The sequence below is a fragment of the Myiozetetes cayanensis genome, unplaced genomic scaffold (assembly GCF_022539395.1).
Source record: "Myiozetetes cayanensis isolate MyiCay16 unplaced genomic scaffold, myiCay2020 scf3, whole genome shotgun sequence".
Lineage (NCBI taxonomy): Eukaryota > Metazoa > Chordata > Aves > Passeriformes > Tyrannidae > Myiozetetes > Myiozetetes cayanensis.
In genome coordinates, this window is record NW_026087521.1 from 61,051,089 (window position 1) to 61,066,714 (window position 15,626).

General features: G+C 40.6%; 1 protein-coding gene across 15 annotated transcripts in view; it reads left to right on the forward strand.

Moving 5' to 3' along the window:
• Nucleotides 1–15,626, forward strand: part of WNK1 (WNK lysine deficient protein kinase 1) — a 102,433-nt gene that overhangs the window by 76,293 nt on the left and 10,514 nt on the right. For 14 of the 15 annotated variants that reach the window (XM_050325483.1, XM_050325486.1, XM_050325485.1 and 11 more), the window contains 10 exons: nucleotides 910–1,083; nucleotides 1,863–1,914; nucleotides 2,080–2,220; nucleotides 2,593–4,019; nucleotides 6,753–6,836; nucleotides 10,003–10,089; nucleotides 10,796–10,865; nucleotides 12,316–12,395; nucleotides 12,916–13,574; nucleotides 14,466–14,668. In XM_050325483.1, coding sequence (XP_050181440.1) covers nucleotides 910–1,083; nucleotides 1,863–1,914; nucleotides 2,080–2,220; nucleotides 2,593–4,019; nucleotides 6,753–6,836; nucleotides 10,003–10,089; nucleotides 10,796–10,865; nucleotides 12,316–12,395; nucleotides 12,916–13,574; nucleotides 14,466–14,668 — 2,977 coding nt within the window. The remainder of the gene's footprint in view (nucleotides 1–909; nucleotides 1,084–1,862; nucleotides 1,915–2,079; nucleotides 2,221–2,592; nucleotides 4,020–6,752; nucleotides 6,837–10,002; nucleotides 10,090–10,795; nucleotides 10,866–12,315; nucleotides 12,396–12,915; nucleotides 13,575–14,465; nucleotides 14,669–15,626) is intronic. The other variant, XM_050325488.1, reaches the window with a different exon arrangement.

Sequence of the window (15,626 nt, forward strand, 5' to 3'; positions counted from 1 at the left end):
CCATATAGATACCTGTCATTCCTCAACTTAAAATGCTGAAGGTTTCTTTAGTAAGTTTTCTGCATTGCAGAGGCAGATGTAAGCACACATCATGCTTGACTTCCCTTTCTCTGAACCAGCATCCCAGAAACTTGATGTAAATGCAGTGTCTCAAGTTTTACCTCCAAGGCACTTTCTCTCTCTTTTCCAACCGAGATACTGTGACTGACAGCTTTGCTTCTGTTTCACAGACTCTCTGCAAGTTTTACCATGCATAATTTCAGGAGACAGAATATTCTCCTGGGTCAGACCAAACCAAAAATGTCTTTCTAAATGTCATGTATGCTTGTTTAAGCTAGTTTTCTCCAATATAAGCAGCAGAAGGTATTTTCATAAAGCATTACAGTGCATTGAAACTAGGTGGGCTGAGCAATCTTCCTTTTCCTGTACTTGAAACATAATTAATACTGGCTTTTATGTACTACAGCCAGACTTGAAATTATTGATGTGCAGAGAGTAGAAGTTGTATATGGCATGGAAAGAGAGAAGCATAGAACACATCTTCAATACAGAGTTTTCAATTTCTTTGATGTTACAGTTCCCTTTAAATGTGGCTCTTAATGCACATTACATTAGACAGGAGGAACTGCAGTAAGATAAGGCTGCTAATTTTAAATCTCCCTGTGCTAAGCAATGATTGAAGTGACAGTTTGATGAAGAATTGAGATTGAGTGTTGTTCCACAGCAAAGATTAAGGGCAAATACTTCTGTGCTGGTGATAATTTTAGAAAGAACTGTTTTTGTCTAAGGTCTTTGTCTTGTGGAGAACAGCAAAGGAGGACAAACATTAGCACTAAAAGTAAATTACGGTAATTCAGTATATTGTTTTGAAGTAATTTGTAGAAAATGAATGTTTTATTCTCTTTACAGGTGCAGAATGAGTTTATTTTAGCAACAGAGAGAGACTCATTCGTAGAACAGGTACGAGAGATTATTGAGAAAGCAGATGAAATGCTAAGTGAGGATGCAAGCGTGGAGCCAGAAGGGGATCAGGGTTTGGAGAGCATGCAGACAAAAGATGATGGCTTCTTTCCAGGGTCACAGGTATGTAAAGGACATATCTTAGCTTTTTGCATTTTCCATTTTGGGTGACATGGCTTTGTGAGTAGAGCTAGTTAGAAACAGAAACTTCCTTTCATGAGCGGTGTCAGAGATTAATACTTAAATAAAAACACAAACAGAGAAAGCTTCATATCAGAATGAGTGCCTAAAATTCACTTAGAAAGCTAAATAACAGAACTCTTATTTCTTGATGTGTTTGAAGACTTCTGAAGCTGCTGAATCTCCTAACAGTCCACTAAACAGACAGTCTTAAATGCTGAGGCTTCTTGGATTTGAGATTATTTTGAAGAAGGACAGTAAAATCCCCAACCCTGTGCTGCTTACTAAACACTGAGAGCCTGGACTCAGGCCCTCTATCCTCTGAAATACTAAGAGTTTGGATAGCTCAGTTAGGAAACATAGGTTTTGAAACTGGTTGCTGGGAATAAGATGGGGTGACATTTCCTGAATCTCTGTCTTAATTACACCCAGAACTAGTTTGAAATGTCTGTCTGTGGAATGTTTAAGGAAATCAGTTGGACTGCCTGTTAACAAGCAAGTGTTTAGATCAATTTGTTTCACTGATGGTCTCTAAGCTGAGCAGCTCTAAAACCACTGTAGCTGACATTTATCTGGGCAGAATTCCTCTAGTTTGGTGATGGTGCTTGGGTCCGAGTTACTGCTTCTCTTAAATGCCCACATTTCGGTCAGCTAGCATTTTAAGAACTATCTTGTGGGTTTCTGTTTCAGAATAGAAGTTTAAACTTTATCTTACTTTACAGAAATTAGAGTTCAAACAGCCAGATCCTACATCTTCCATGCCACAAAGAATAGGTAAGTCTTTTGTGATTTTTTTTTTCCCAACAGTTACCTTTTTCTGTTTCAGCGGATGGGTGCAGCCAAGTTTTTATTTTGTATGATGGAGTGCACATTCCATATTGCAGGTGATGTATTTGGTTACTGTCAGTGTCACTAAACTTCTGACTTCTTTCTGTTTAGGGGTCCCTTCTAGCTCCTTTACCCAGGTTGTCCATTCTGCGGGAAGACGGTTTATTGTCAGCCCTGTCCCTGAGAGTCGGTTAAAAGAACAGGGCTTTTTCACCTCTGCTGTTTCTGGAGGAAGTGAAGCTTCAGATATGGGTAAGTTATCTAAACTCTTAAAAGCTGATGGCTAAGACATGCTCATCAAAACTGAAGTTAGCTAGTTAAACTGTTCCTGAAGACCTCTTGAAGTACTTGGGCAAGTAAGGAACTGTCTGTGCTGGTGAGGAGTGATCATAGTTTAGGTCATACTGTGCTGGATTCTTAGCAAAAAAATTCTGATGGGTTTTCTACAAGACTCTGAAACCTTAAATTCTGGATTTGAGTGTTTTATTTTATGGTGTGGTTTTTTTTTGGTTTTTTTTTTTTAAATTAGTTATACTAAGAGGTAACTGTGGTCTTAGTTTAGTCACAGACAATAATACTGTAATGAGCTTTTCCAAGTGGACTGATAATTTTCTGTTCTTCCAGTTGCTGCATCTCCAGTGCATGGTCCCGGAATGAATCTCTCCCACTCAGCATCATCGCTGAGCTTGCAGCAAGCTTTCTCTGAGATGGGGCATGCTCAGATGACAGAAGGACCTAGTACAGCTCCTCCAGTGTTCAATCAAACAGTACCACCGTTTCCACCTGCACTTTCTACCATGGCGGGCAGTGGTGCAGCTCCTGCATCTGTCACTGCTTCTTCAGTATCTGTTTCCTCCAGCACTGGTGTTTCTCTTCCAGAATCTGTTACTTTGCCTTCAGAAAATGCAGCTGTTGGAGCTGCACCAAGCACAAGTGTGCCAAGCTCTGTTTCTCCACCTCCAGCCTCACAATCTGGACAGCAATCGACTGGTGTCACTTCCAGTGTGAGTGCCCCTGCTTCTTTCTCCTTATCTACCACATCCCAGCCTGCTCAAACAGTAACTGGAGACATTGCCCCCAGTATCAGCACACCGTCGTCCTTGGCACTGCCATCTACCCAGGTTCCTGGTGTCACCGGTCTTGGTGTCGTCGCACCGGCCGTGACATCTCAGTCTACTCCTCAGATTGTAAGTAGTATGGCGGCACCACAGACATCCGTTGCCCTGTCTCTGCCTCAGAACGTGGCTTTGCAGCTTCCTCAACTTAGTAGCAGTGGCTCTGTGTGCAGTCTGGCAGAAACAACAGTTGTAAGCGCTCCACAGCCGCTCCCTGAGAGTGGGCTGTCTCTGGGTACATCGCATCCCTGCAGTGCAGCTGGCTTGTCCCTTCCGATCTCTGCACCTTTGTCATCCTCAGTAGCATCCAGCATAAGTGGTTCAGTCACTCAGCCAGTGATACATCCCTTACTCGTCCCATCGGGAATTACATCAACACCTGTCCTACCCCAGATTTCCGGTGCAACACCCATGTTGCCCCAGGTTCCCTTGCCTGGTGTCTTGCCACAACCAGTCACTAACTTGCCCGCTGTTCAGCAGACTTTGATACACAGCCAGCCTCAACCAGCGCCGTTACCCAACCAGCCTCACGTTCACTGTCTGGAGGCTGATGCTGACGCTCAGTCTAAAGCTCCTGGTATTGATGACATAAAGACCCTGGAAGAAAAGCTACGGTCTCTCTTCAGTGAGCATGGTAATGTGGGAACAGTGCATCCATCAATATCTCTGGAGACATCGCTGGTGATGGAAACGACAGTTGTTCCTGGGATACCAACCACTGCTGTTGCACCAACCAAACCCCTGACATCCATTAGCACTTGTATACCTCCAAGCAGTTTGCCTCTTGGACCAACTGGCTTGCCAGTGCTGACTCCAGTTGCCACTCCCGGGCAAGGGATCACCCCAGTGAGCTACATTTCGGCATCGAGCAGCATTGCAACAGCAACAGTGAAACCAGGGACCTCTCCTTCCAAGCCCCCCCTTAGCAGGGTACCGGTAAGAAATGCAGTGTCTGTGTGAATGTTCAGCTGTTGAAGGAAACTGCCTTCTTGAGCAGAATCTTTATTATAAGACAAAGTGTTTATTCAGGCAGAGATAGCTTCATTTATTGTAATATTGAAAGTTTTATGCTCTGGTGGTTTTCATGTATCCCAAGAGGTGTTTTATTTTGTCCCAGTCAGGGAAAATAAAAGAAGTCCAGTTCTGTAATGTGCTTCTGAGAGAGGTCTCTGGTGTCACTGTTAGTTTTTCCTAGTCCTAAATTACAAAGAGTAAATCAGCTATGATTTGTTTTTTATGTTTATTGTTTTTCTTGATGTTGCTTTTTCAAATAGAATTTGGTAGGCTTGCTTTAAATAGCTTTTTATCTTGTACATTATGACTAGAATGAGATGAGGTGGTTGTATAATTCACAGAGTAGTCAGGACAGCTTAGCTTTGCTTCCTGTCATTAGCCTGCTCCTTGCAGGCAAGGGTAAACCTGACTGAATTTTTTTAAGTCCTATGCTGCTTATGTGGTGCCTGGATACTGTTTTCCTTTCAAATATTAGATTGGTGAAAGCAGAACTTTGAGAAGTTTAAAAGATATCTGAAACCAAACTCTTTGTCTGAATTGTGCTATACAAACAAACACTTTTTCATTAAGAGATAGTAATGACTTAGAGTAACACTTTGGGAGGCGTCATGGATGTTGTTACCTCCTTGCTAGCCAGATATATCAATATGTGAAATTAAACTACTTATTTTCTTTTAAATGGCTCTCCATATTGGGAGACAACCCATTTCAGTATTTTAAACTGCTGGTAGCCCGTTCCTTAAATGGAGAAGTAGCTCTTCAATGAAAATAGATTGAAGAAACTTTCAGGTGTTTAACAAACCCAAAACTTTAATACTCACTTCTTTTTGTTTCTGTAATGATTTTTTCCACTCACCAACACTTGGTGTTGGTCATCTTTAGCTGGTCTTGCTGTTAACCAGTTTCAGGCCATTCAAACTGCTCCCAGTATCTCCATTCATTAGCAGTCTTTCCCATGTAGTCTTTGTATTCAAAGTAGAACATTTCTGCTGTCAAGTAGTAGGGAATATGTGCCAAGGAAGTTGGTAAGGAAATCTAGACATGAAGGTATTCATTAATACTTGAATAAAATTGAGAATTAGAAAAGAAAGATTAGAAAATAATAGAAATAATAGAAATAATAGAAACAATAATAGAATAATAGAAAGTGGTATCCATTGAGGAGCACTTAGAAACTTGCTAATTGCAAACCTGTAATTACAAAGGCTTGGGTTTAAATGTAATAAATGTTAGGGAGTTTTTGATTGTCCCTTTTAGAAAACCTACCTCCTCTTAGAAGTTTTTACTTATAGATTAGGAGTTTTTTTCAAAGCTTACGTTTAGTTTCACTTTCTGTGTTGTTACTGAGTTTTAAGGAGTTGCTTTAGTTTTCAGGAGTTTGCTAAGGTCTGTGTATTTTATTCTCTTTGTGGTAAAACTGTTAATCTGGACAGTTTAAAAGTGTTTCAGCTTGTCTTACAAATGCATTTGAAGTATGTTTCGCTTCTTATTTATAAACTAAATTATCAAGTTACCACAGCTTAAAAATTCATTATGCCTCAGAACAGGTAATATCCTCCTGTGTATGTTCCTAGTGCACAAAAAAGTGGAGCTAGTGCAACTTGACCTAGTTCCTGCTGAAACACTTTTGGGAGGATAGATAACTCTGGGATGTTCCTTCATCGGGCAGTTACTACTGCAGTGTGAACCATTGTTAAGCTGTGGTAACACTGCAAGCTGGAGCTGGTTCTGCTGCTTGAGGCCTGGGGTAGACTTTGGGCCGGTTACCCGTATCCATCAGTCCCTGTCACACAAGGGCAGGGAGATGCCCAGTGCTGTAACTCGCCCTCAGAGTCATGGTCAAGCCTCAAGATGACAGCTGGGGATAAGAATTGCAAATTGTGTAATGGGTCACTTAATTCCTAGAACTTCCCACTTCCCTAACAATGGAAATGACTAACTGGAATGTACTATCTGACCTGGTGGGGAGGCTTTGATGCCGCCTTCTAACCTTTCCAGTCTCTCTAACCTCTTTTATGTAACCTGGATGACTTCTCCCTACCTGGATGCATGGCCTGGTTGTCTTCTGTGGGTCATCAACACACTTTAGTTCAAAAAGTAGTGATGGATCAAATGATGGTGTGAGAGCTCTATAAATCTGTTTCTCAGCAAGTGGAGACATCCTCAGGCACTGACAGTTCCTGTTCCCAAGTCATGTTGCTTGGAACCATGTGCCAGAAGCACATAGCTTGCAGTTTCTAATGGGAAGTTAACATAGATCTGTTCTAAGGAGACTGGGTCCCTTCTTGCACCATTTATAAATTAAGCTTCTTGGAAACTTAATTGCTTTTTGGAAGAATTATTTTAGCATTTCTTGCAGACTTAAAAGTAATATCCCCAAGATACTTAGTTCCTGGACACAGCAGCTTGTTTAAACTGGAAACTGTGGCTGCTCAAAGATAATCTGGATTATAACATAAAAGCAAAGCAAACAACTTCCCCCAACTTTGTTTCAAAAATCCCTAAAGACTCTGTGCTAACTCTGCCAGAAGGAAGTCTCTACAGAAAAAAAATGTTAAGGCTTCTGTTGTATGACATGACTGACTGTAGCTTGGTATCTGATCCTTCTGTTGTTCCCTGTCTGATGGACGCGCGTTTCCTCTTCATTATCCATAGGTGCTACCAGTAGGTTCTGAACTTCCGGCTGGCACTCCATCCAGTGAGCCGCTGCCACCTTTTCCAGGACCTTCACTAACTCAGGTGCTACACAACTTGGCAGATTGTATCTGCTGCTTTTCCTGTCGAAGAGCATGTTGCAATTAAACTCTCCATTGCATGTTATTAATGTCCTTGTTTTTCTTTTCTTTGGACTGAGTAACCCCTTTTGTGTGACTGTAGCAGCAGCAGGAGTCACTTCAGCACTGGGTATGAGCAGCCTGGTCTAATGGGAGGTGACCCTGCCCATGGCAGGGGGTTGGAACTAGATGATCTTGGAGGTCCCTTCCAACCCAAACCACTCTGTGATTCTATGTAATTTGCCCTTCAGGGTGCTGTACCCAGTGCCTGAAGTACAGGAACAATTAATCAGGCTCAGCGTTTTTTAGTGTGTAAATCTGAACTTCAAAGGTGTTTAGAAAAAAACCAAAAACCAAAAAACCAAACAAACAAAAAAAACCCAACACAGGTGAGTGTGTACATAAAATTTGAACCTGTTTTCTCCTTGAAAAAAGTATAATAACAAAACAATATGGAATGCTATATATTGCAATTGAATGTTTATGAAAGTGAAAAATTGCTAGGTTTGTAAATTCTTCATGGGCTCTTGGGGTTTTTGGTTTTTTTGGGGGTTTTTTTGGTGGTTTTTACTCCCCTCTGATTTCACTAGGCTTTCAGATTTACAAAAGGTATTTGGAGCTCCTGATTGTATACATAAGTTGAAATGTAACACTGGCTTCCCTGGCACAAATTTTGTCCTTGTGTACAATAGTTGGCTTGGATATTTTGGATGTAAATGGTGGTGCCAAGCAATAGAACGAGAGGCAATGGCAGAAACTGATGCAGAGGAAGTTCCACCTGAATGTGAGGAAGAACTTCTTTACTGTGCAGGTGACCAAGCACTGGAACAGATTGCCCAGAGAGTTTGTGGAGTCTCCTTCACTGGATATTCCAGAACCCTCTGGACACAATCCTGTGCTCTGGGACAGCCCTGCTTGAGCAGGGAGGTGGGACCAGATGACCACTGTGGTCCCTTCCAACCTGACCCATTCTGTGATGCTGTGTGGTTTGCACAGCTAAGGCAGATGATGTCTGAAGTTGGAAGGTAAAAAAGGCTCATTCAACTGAATTCTTTCCCAGAAGTAACTCATTTTTACAGCTTGATCTTAGAGCTGTACATCCTATTCCTACCCTGTGAATAATCAAGAAATAAGTATCTTCTTTCTCAAACTGAGCAAGAAGCTGAATGAAGGTAGCTGAATGGCTTACAAGTTGTTAGCAAACAACACTTGTTCCCACCCCCCTGACTTCTAGAGGCAGAAGCTGGTTTATGTCTTTCAGTCAGTTCTCTCTGAAGCATGGTTTTGCTGAAGGGGAAACTACAACAATTTGATGATAATTGTTACCTGAGTTCTTGCCATGAGCAGGTATCAAATGGATCAGGAGGCAGATGGTTTAAATCAGTCATACTAAGCTCATAGTCCTTTTTATTTTTGTTGCTTGAAACTCAGTATATTAGTAATGTTTTCCCCCAAACTCAAAAGCACTTGTAGCCACCTTGGTGACTCAAGCCACTGTGCCACTGCAAAAGGCTTCTTCCTGTAAGTCAGAGGTATTTCTGGCAGGAATTGTGGCATGGAAGAGGCACAAATACAGATCCTTTGCTTCTTGTCCTTCACAAACAACTTGCCTAATTTCACTTCTTGTTTGAACTCTGAAGGCTTGTCTAAGAGTGAGACAAAATTGGAGGAGACCAACTGGATCAAATCTAATTGACTGTTAAGAGCATTTGCTGCTATCATGTAATACTATCTGGAAAATTACTGGCTTGTCTTAAAGTAGATAGGTTTGCCTTCCGTGCTGCTTCTGTCAGTAGGTCATTACGCAACTTATTTTCCTTTCCTCAGTACCAGACTCGTAATTTGCAGGCAAAGTACACGTCATCTTAAGACCAGTTTTGAACAGTTTGTTCCATAGTCTTAAATACCTGTTCTATTTATTCCTTAATTGCTTTTTAAAGCGCATTTAGATTAATTTTTGAAGCTTCATTTTGGTACCCTTGTTCCACAAGGAAATCTTTGTTTCCTGATCATTCTGATAGCTCTTTGTTTACTTGAAGCAAATATCTTCTTGTGAGCATAAGTGATGAGAATTATAGAGTATTTCAGGTGAAATGTCCTCTTTATTTTACAGTACTGAATTGAATTAGGTCCCTTGTCACTAAGCATTTGGATTTCTGAATGGAGTCCTAAAAGTCTGCAGCTTTTGCTGCTTTTTTTTAATGGAATTGATTTTGGTTTATTGTTCTCAGGGTTTTTGGTTGTGCTTTGAAATCCACAAGTCAGGAAGAAGGTCATCCTGGCAACCCGTTGAAAGCATTTTTATGCTATTGTGTATCTCTAACTTTAAGTTTCTTGAAAGTGGAAAATAACATTTTTATGTTGCTGTGAGCTCAGCTTCAGTTCTAAAAACAGATATACAGACTTTTTTTCTTCATATAAAAGACTTGGAAAGATTAATAATACTAAAGTTTGGATGGAACTTTCTAATCCATAGGGTCAGAATTGCAACTTAGTGATATCTACCAACACTTTCTTCTTTCATGTTTATGCTAAGGGTATGGCCCTAATTTAATAGTTTTGAGTGAATTTGAACTTTTTTTAATTTTTAAAATATGTTTAGTTAATTCTTCTTCTCCTCCCCTCACGAATTCAATTGGCCAAGTCTGAAAAACATCTTGGATGCCAACTGAAACAGCTGGAATCTAAGTAATAAGCATATTTGAGAGAGATTCTGCCCCTCTTCTGTCCTCCTTTTCAAGCCAATCCACCCAGATAGCCTCTCTGAGGGACTTGGGGTTTTGTTTTTTGTTTTTTGTTTTGTTTGTTTTGGTTTGTTTTGGGGGTTTTCGTTTGTTGGTTTTTTGTTGGTTGGTTTTGGGTGTTTGTGTGGATTTTTTTGTTTGTTTTGTTTTTATTGGAAATTACAGTTAACTTTTCTGTGTTTTTTTTTTTTTTTAAACTATGTTGTTTAAGTGGCTTCCAGTCTCACTGTGTTGTACATGTTAAATGTAAACATGTAGGAAAGGAAATGTGATAAAAATATGGAAGCTGTACTGACTGATTTAAGTTTAAGTATTAAATATGGCTATTTCTCAAAGGTGATGTATTTCTCCTCAGCTGGGACAGCTTTTTACTCTTTTCTTTCTCAGTCCCAGCAGCCACTGGAAGATCTGGATGCTCAGCTGAGAAGAACCCTTAGTCCAGAGACCGTTCCAGTGACATCTGCTCCTGCCTGTGTATGTTTGCAATGCTGGCACTTTAGTAGTCTTCAAAAACCTCAGTGTTTTCTCAAGGTCGTGCTCTTAGGTCACTGCCTTTAATATCACTACACCAGTAGTTAGACTTTTAAAAATAAAAATGAGAAGTCATCTTCCCGTCTGCGGGACTGAGTCAACCAAAGGAAGAAAAATCTGTATGTTGCAATAGATTATGTAATTTCCTGAGGCTGTTTTTTGGTATTAGTTCTTATTCCAGCTTTTCTGGTGATGTCATCCCTGTCACCAAGCTGGAAGGGGAGGCACCTGTGGACTAAGGGGAAAGAGCACTAAACCAGCAGTATGTGATATGTCAGTCTTAATTTGGGAGGGGTGTTTTAAGTGTGGATCTGAGACTTTCAAAGACCATGATAATGAAATTTGATACTAGACGAAGACAATGATTGCAATTGTGATCTCCAAGTGGCTACTTATGCATTCCTTCTGCACAGCCAAAGGGGATGTTCTGCTCACAGCCTCAGGGGTTATAAAGCCTCTAAAATCTCTTGCTGATGTTGCTTGCTTTGGAGATTAAAAACTCTTGCATTTGTCTTTTCATGGGTCATACTTTATCCCTGTAGGAAAGGAAAGATGATGTAGTATGCAGTGTGTTGGATTTGTTGGAATTCCATCAATCCATTGATTATTTTAATATAATTTTATTTCTTTGCCCCCCTTGAACCTGTAGTCTGTGCCCTCAGTAGCATCTACGACGGTTACCGGGCTGGTGTCCACAGCAGCACAGTCTCTGAAGGATGGTAAGACAGCCGTGATTATTTTAGATGGCTTCTCAGCATGGAGATATAATCCAAAATTGAACAGACTAGCAACTTGGAAGGTTGTAGCCTTTTTTACTAAGTCATGCAGTGGCAGTTCTTTAAGGGGATTCCATTAGTTTTAGTAACCAGACTGAAACTTTCTCCTGTAGGTCAGGAGAGTGGGATAATACCTGTGTATTGTAGTAATTCATTTAGAATTCAAAGCTGTCCAAAATGCTAAATTAAGACTCACAAAGAATCTCCACTATGCTGCTAAGGTACAGCTTCAGAACTCGAAGGAACTGTTTTCTGTCATGTGTCATGTTTCTGGCAACAACAGTAAGACTTCTCATGTAGTGTCATCACGCTGTGTTCTACACGGGGGTACCTCTCCCTAACCTGGGAGTGTTTCCTTTCTGTTCAAGTAGAGAAATGAAGATTAAACTACTAAAAATTGAAGACAGTAGGAAAACCAGACTTCCTTCTGGATGCTTTAGAACAAGTTGTCTGCATGATCAGTCCCTTTCAAATCTGAATGAATTTGGTTGTTGGGCCGGAATCTAAACACTTGCAAAATAGTCTGAGACTCTCCTGTCAGTATTCACCTGACTGTTTTAGTTTTCGAAGTCTTCCATTTTTAAAAGAAGCTGTTAATATGGTGCTGAAATTATTTCTTGAGCTATCTGATAAACACTATTTAACATGCATGTGCCTCTGAAGTTTGGTGACAAACCTTCAAAAGCTAATAAAACCATATAGTAAAATAAAATATGCCATTTTGGTATGTTGCTAGTGTGCTCTACTGTAGAACTCATTAGTCTGCTATAAAATGAGTTGGATTTTGTCTATTAAAGTTCAGAAGGTACAAGTAAACAATCTGGGAAGTTGGTTAATAAACAGAGCAAGCTGTCCAATAGAACTGATTTAAAAATAGAATGTTATTTCTCAGCTTTGTAACCTTATACTGCCAGTGCACAGAGCAACAAAACTAGGAGCTGACACCTAAGAATCCAGCTCTGAAAGCGTCAGATAGACTGCTTTAAGTAAATGTGGTTTATAGCATTTCTTCAACTTACTACTTTTCTATTACTAAATTGTCCCCAATGCTTGTGAAATTTAGGTAGTCAATATGGATATTGAATTAAAATAAGCTATTTCTTGCATAAATTCAGTTCTGTTTTTAATTATTTGTCCATTTTCACATCCCTGTTTGAAATCAGTGTGCTTTTTTACTGTTACCTACAAGTGCAGTTTCATCAAATACACTGAGTGGGGAACCTTTGTAGAAAAATACTTTAACTTAACATTAATAATTAACTTTTTAATATTCATATGATGCTGTGAATCCAAAGGCCTGTTAGGAGTTCATGTGTGGTTGAGTTAAAAAGAAATTGAAGTTCAAATAGTTTGTTGCTTGTTTTCCTGTTAATCCCATTCTCCTTTTCCTTAGCTGCAGCACCAGGTGATGGAAACAGCAGTGCTGTGGCTACCACAGCAGGAGCCAGTGTTCTGAAGATGGGACGGTTTCAGGTAGGAGATGTTCCAGCTCACTTGGTTGTTGATCCAGGATCTTTGAGCAGTTCCTGTGTTGTGCCAGCTCGGTGCTCCTCGTGCTGGACTTCGCTGTCAGGAGAGAATGTCCACATAGAGCTTGTGAATGCCGTGTTTTGGGCAGATGATGTTTTCAGTCACGACAGAGATTGCACTAGTCTGTGCAGGTCTGGAATTGTAAATACAGTGTTTTATCGTGGCAGACCTTGGTCTTTAGTGTTAGTTACTCTTTCACAAACAGTTCCACTGTATTATGTCCTGCTGGTGAAGGAAGCCCCATCTGAATCTGCTGTGTGTCCTGGAGTTAATCCTCCAGAATGCTCGGAAGTACTGTTTTGTGTGGCAATGTGCTGCCTGCAGGGAAGCAGTAGCTTGCTTTGTGGCATACCAAGGAAATGAGTTATTTTCCCTTCTCAGATGCATCTTACTATTAAAGTAAATAAAAGCATGATATTAAGGAAAACCCAAGAAAGTCTGCATGTTTGCATTTCTATTCTAGGTATCCGTGGCAGTGGATGATGCGCTAAAAGAGGGTGACAAACCTGAAACTAAGCCAGTGCAATTTGAAACCACCTCCAGTGATTCTTCATGTCTCTCTGGCAGTAGCCCAGAGAGTACACTGGTAAAGCAGGCTGGCAGTCGGAAAAGCGGGGCTGTTGCTGGTGCTTCCTTGGATGTGGTAGATGGCATTCCTCAGGCAGATCCTGAGCTGCAATTACCGGTAGATGCTGGTCAGGCTACGAAGGTCGGGCGCTTTCAGGTGACAACAACAACAAATCAAGTGGGGCGCTTCTCGGTGTCAAAGACTCAGGATGAGGTCAGCTGTGCAGAGAAAGAGCCAATGACTCTTCCTCTCTCTGTGGGCTTGGAACAAGTTGCTTCTTCAGCTGCAGCTCCGAAGAAAGAGTTGGAGTTGAGGCAGTCCCCACACATGAATGGTCCGTCCTCTGATCCGGAGGCCGCCTTCTTAAGTGGGATGGCTAAGGATTTGGATGATGGCTCAGGGAGCCCAGACTCTCTCCAGCACCTGGGATCAAAGATCAGCCTCCCTGTTCAGAGCCTTAGCAACTCATTCAACTCTTCCTACATGAGCAGTGACAACGAGTCAGATATTGAAGATGAAGACTTGAAATTGGAACTCCGTCGGTTACGGGAGAAGTAAGGCTTTTTTTGTTTGTGTGGCCATGTATGAAATAGGAATTTCACCTGTACTTTCCTTTTCACAAGAACAAAAAGAGACTTCTTTAAAAGGCTCTACCTTTGCCAAGTGTCAGGAGTCCTTGTCAGTGTTTGTGTGGGAAGTAGGATTCTGTAGTGGGAAAGCAGTACATAATTACAATAAAAAAGGAATATACGTATTTTCTGTACTTAATTTGCTAACCTGTGACCTTGTTGTAGGTAGACTGACAGCTGCCCTGTGGATAAGACTGCAGATGTAAGGAAGATTTGGCATATCAGTGACACTTAGTAGTTAGTGGGAATAATGCAATCTTGTTTGAAAATTACACATAACAGTCTCTGCATTTCTAGTATGCATTTCTGGCATTTCTAATGGTTCTTCTTTTCCTAAAGAAACCTTGTGGGCTTAGAAAAAAAATTTAAAAGTCAAACAATGTGACCTACGAATTTATTTATACTGGAAGTTGAGCTTTTTTTTTTTAGGGCAGCTGGCAGTTTTAAATCCTATGTATGCAACTGCTCTGAAACAAAATGTAAGGTAATACCAGTGTAGAAATCTCCAAGGCCACGTGCCTTAGAAAATGAGTAATCTAGCTATTCCTGTAACATTTTAATGCTTTTTATGTACTTCTGTTTATCCTGGTTTTATGATTACAATGTTGGGAACTTTGTGTTGGAATTCTAGCCAGGGCTAGAGCTAACTGGAAAATGGCAAGTGTTCTGCCATGTGTGTTTAGTGACTATTTGTGGAAAAGATTTATTTCCTCCTTTCTTAAATGGAGAGCTTGACCAAAGCAGGCATATCAGGCCTGACTGGAGGGGAGGAATTGTGTACATTTTTGTAAGTCACTCTCTTTTGTAACTTGTTAGGCACCTTAAAGAGATCCAGGAGCTACAGAGTCGCCAGAAGCAGGAGATTGAGTCACTGTATATGAAATTGGGAAAGGCCCCACCTGCAGTAATTATTCCCCCAGCTGCACCCCTTTCAGGAAGAAGGAGACGACCTACTAAAGGAAAAAGCAGCAAGTCCAGTCGTAGCAGCTCCCAGGGACACAAAAGCCCTCAGCTATCAGGTAAGACTTGCTTCAATTTTTTTAGTATATAAAACAGAGAAGGTACCATCTCTCACTCTGAGATCTTTGTCTGTCTCCCTGTCTTTTCTTTTGAAAGGGTCTGTATGTGTACTGGTTCCTCCCTGGATTTCTTTTATCATTTTTGGAATTACTTTTGCTATTTGGTAGTCTTGCTTGTGACTTTTTCAGTCCACTGAAAGATACTGTTACATGATTCTATAAAAGCAGTTTTAAAGCTGTGGTTTCTTTTTTTTTTTTTTTTACAGATTAGTCATTGGGCTCTGACTAAGAAGAAAAGTGTAAATTTACAGTATGAGAGGAAACCTTTGTTAGTTAAACTGTTTTTGTTTCCTCCTGAAACTGATTTTACAGAATGGGGCTGGGGTTTTCAGTCATCTGCAGAATTTTTTTTTTCTTTAGTATCTTTTAAGCATGGTATTACTAGTGTCCTTTCACCATAGAAACTTAGTCACAGTTGAGGGATGTTTCTTTTTTTTTTTTTTTTAATGGAGTTGCAGCATTATCGTGCTTACAAATTGAGAATTGGCAAGGCTTCCTTTCTGACTAAAACCATTTTTATAATAAACAGAACTCAGAAAATAGTTCTGTTTACTGATTGAATGACGTGGATGACAGATGCTTGCTGGGTAATTGGAGATGTTTCTCAAATCCTGTAGCATGAGCAAACAGTATTGGAGGGTCAGCACTGTGAACAGAAATACTTATTACTGCTTCTTGCATATTCACTTTGGTAATTCTGGGTCATGCTGCAGTTTCTGTGTCCAGTCACCCTGACTGCTCACTTGTGTGTTGTGATATGATATGGGAACTCTGTGTGAGCACGTGACAGTGAACTGGCACAGAATTGTCTTTAAAACTGAAGCATTTTCCTGATCTTATTGCTTTCTCAGAAATGGGAGTAGTTCTCTCCCCCTGCCTCTCCCTGTCTTACCTGAAT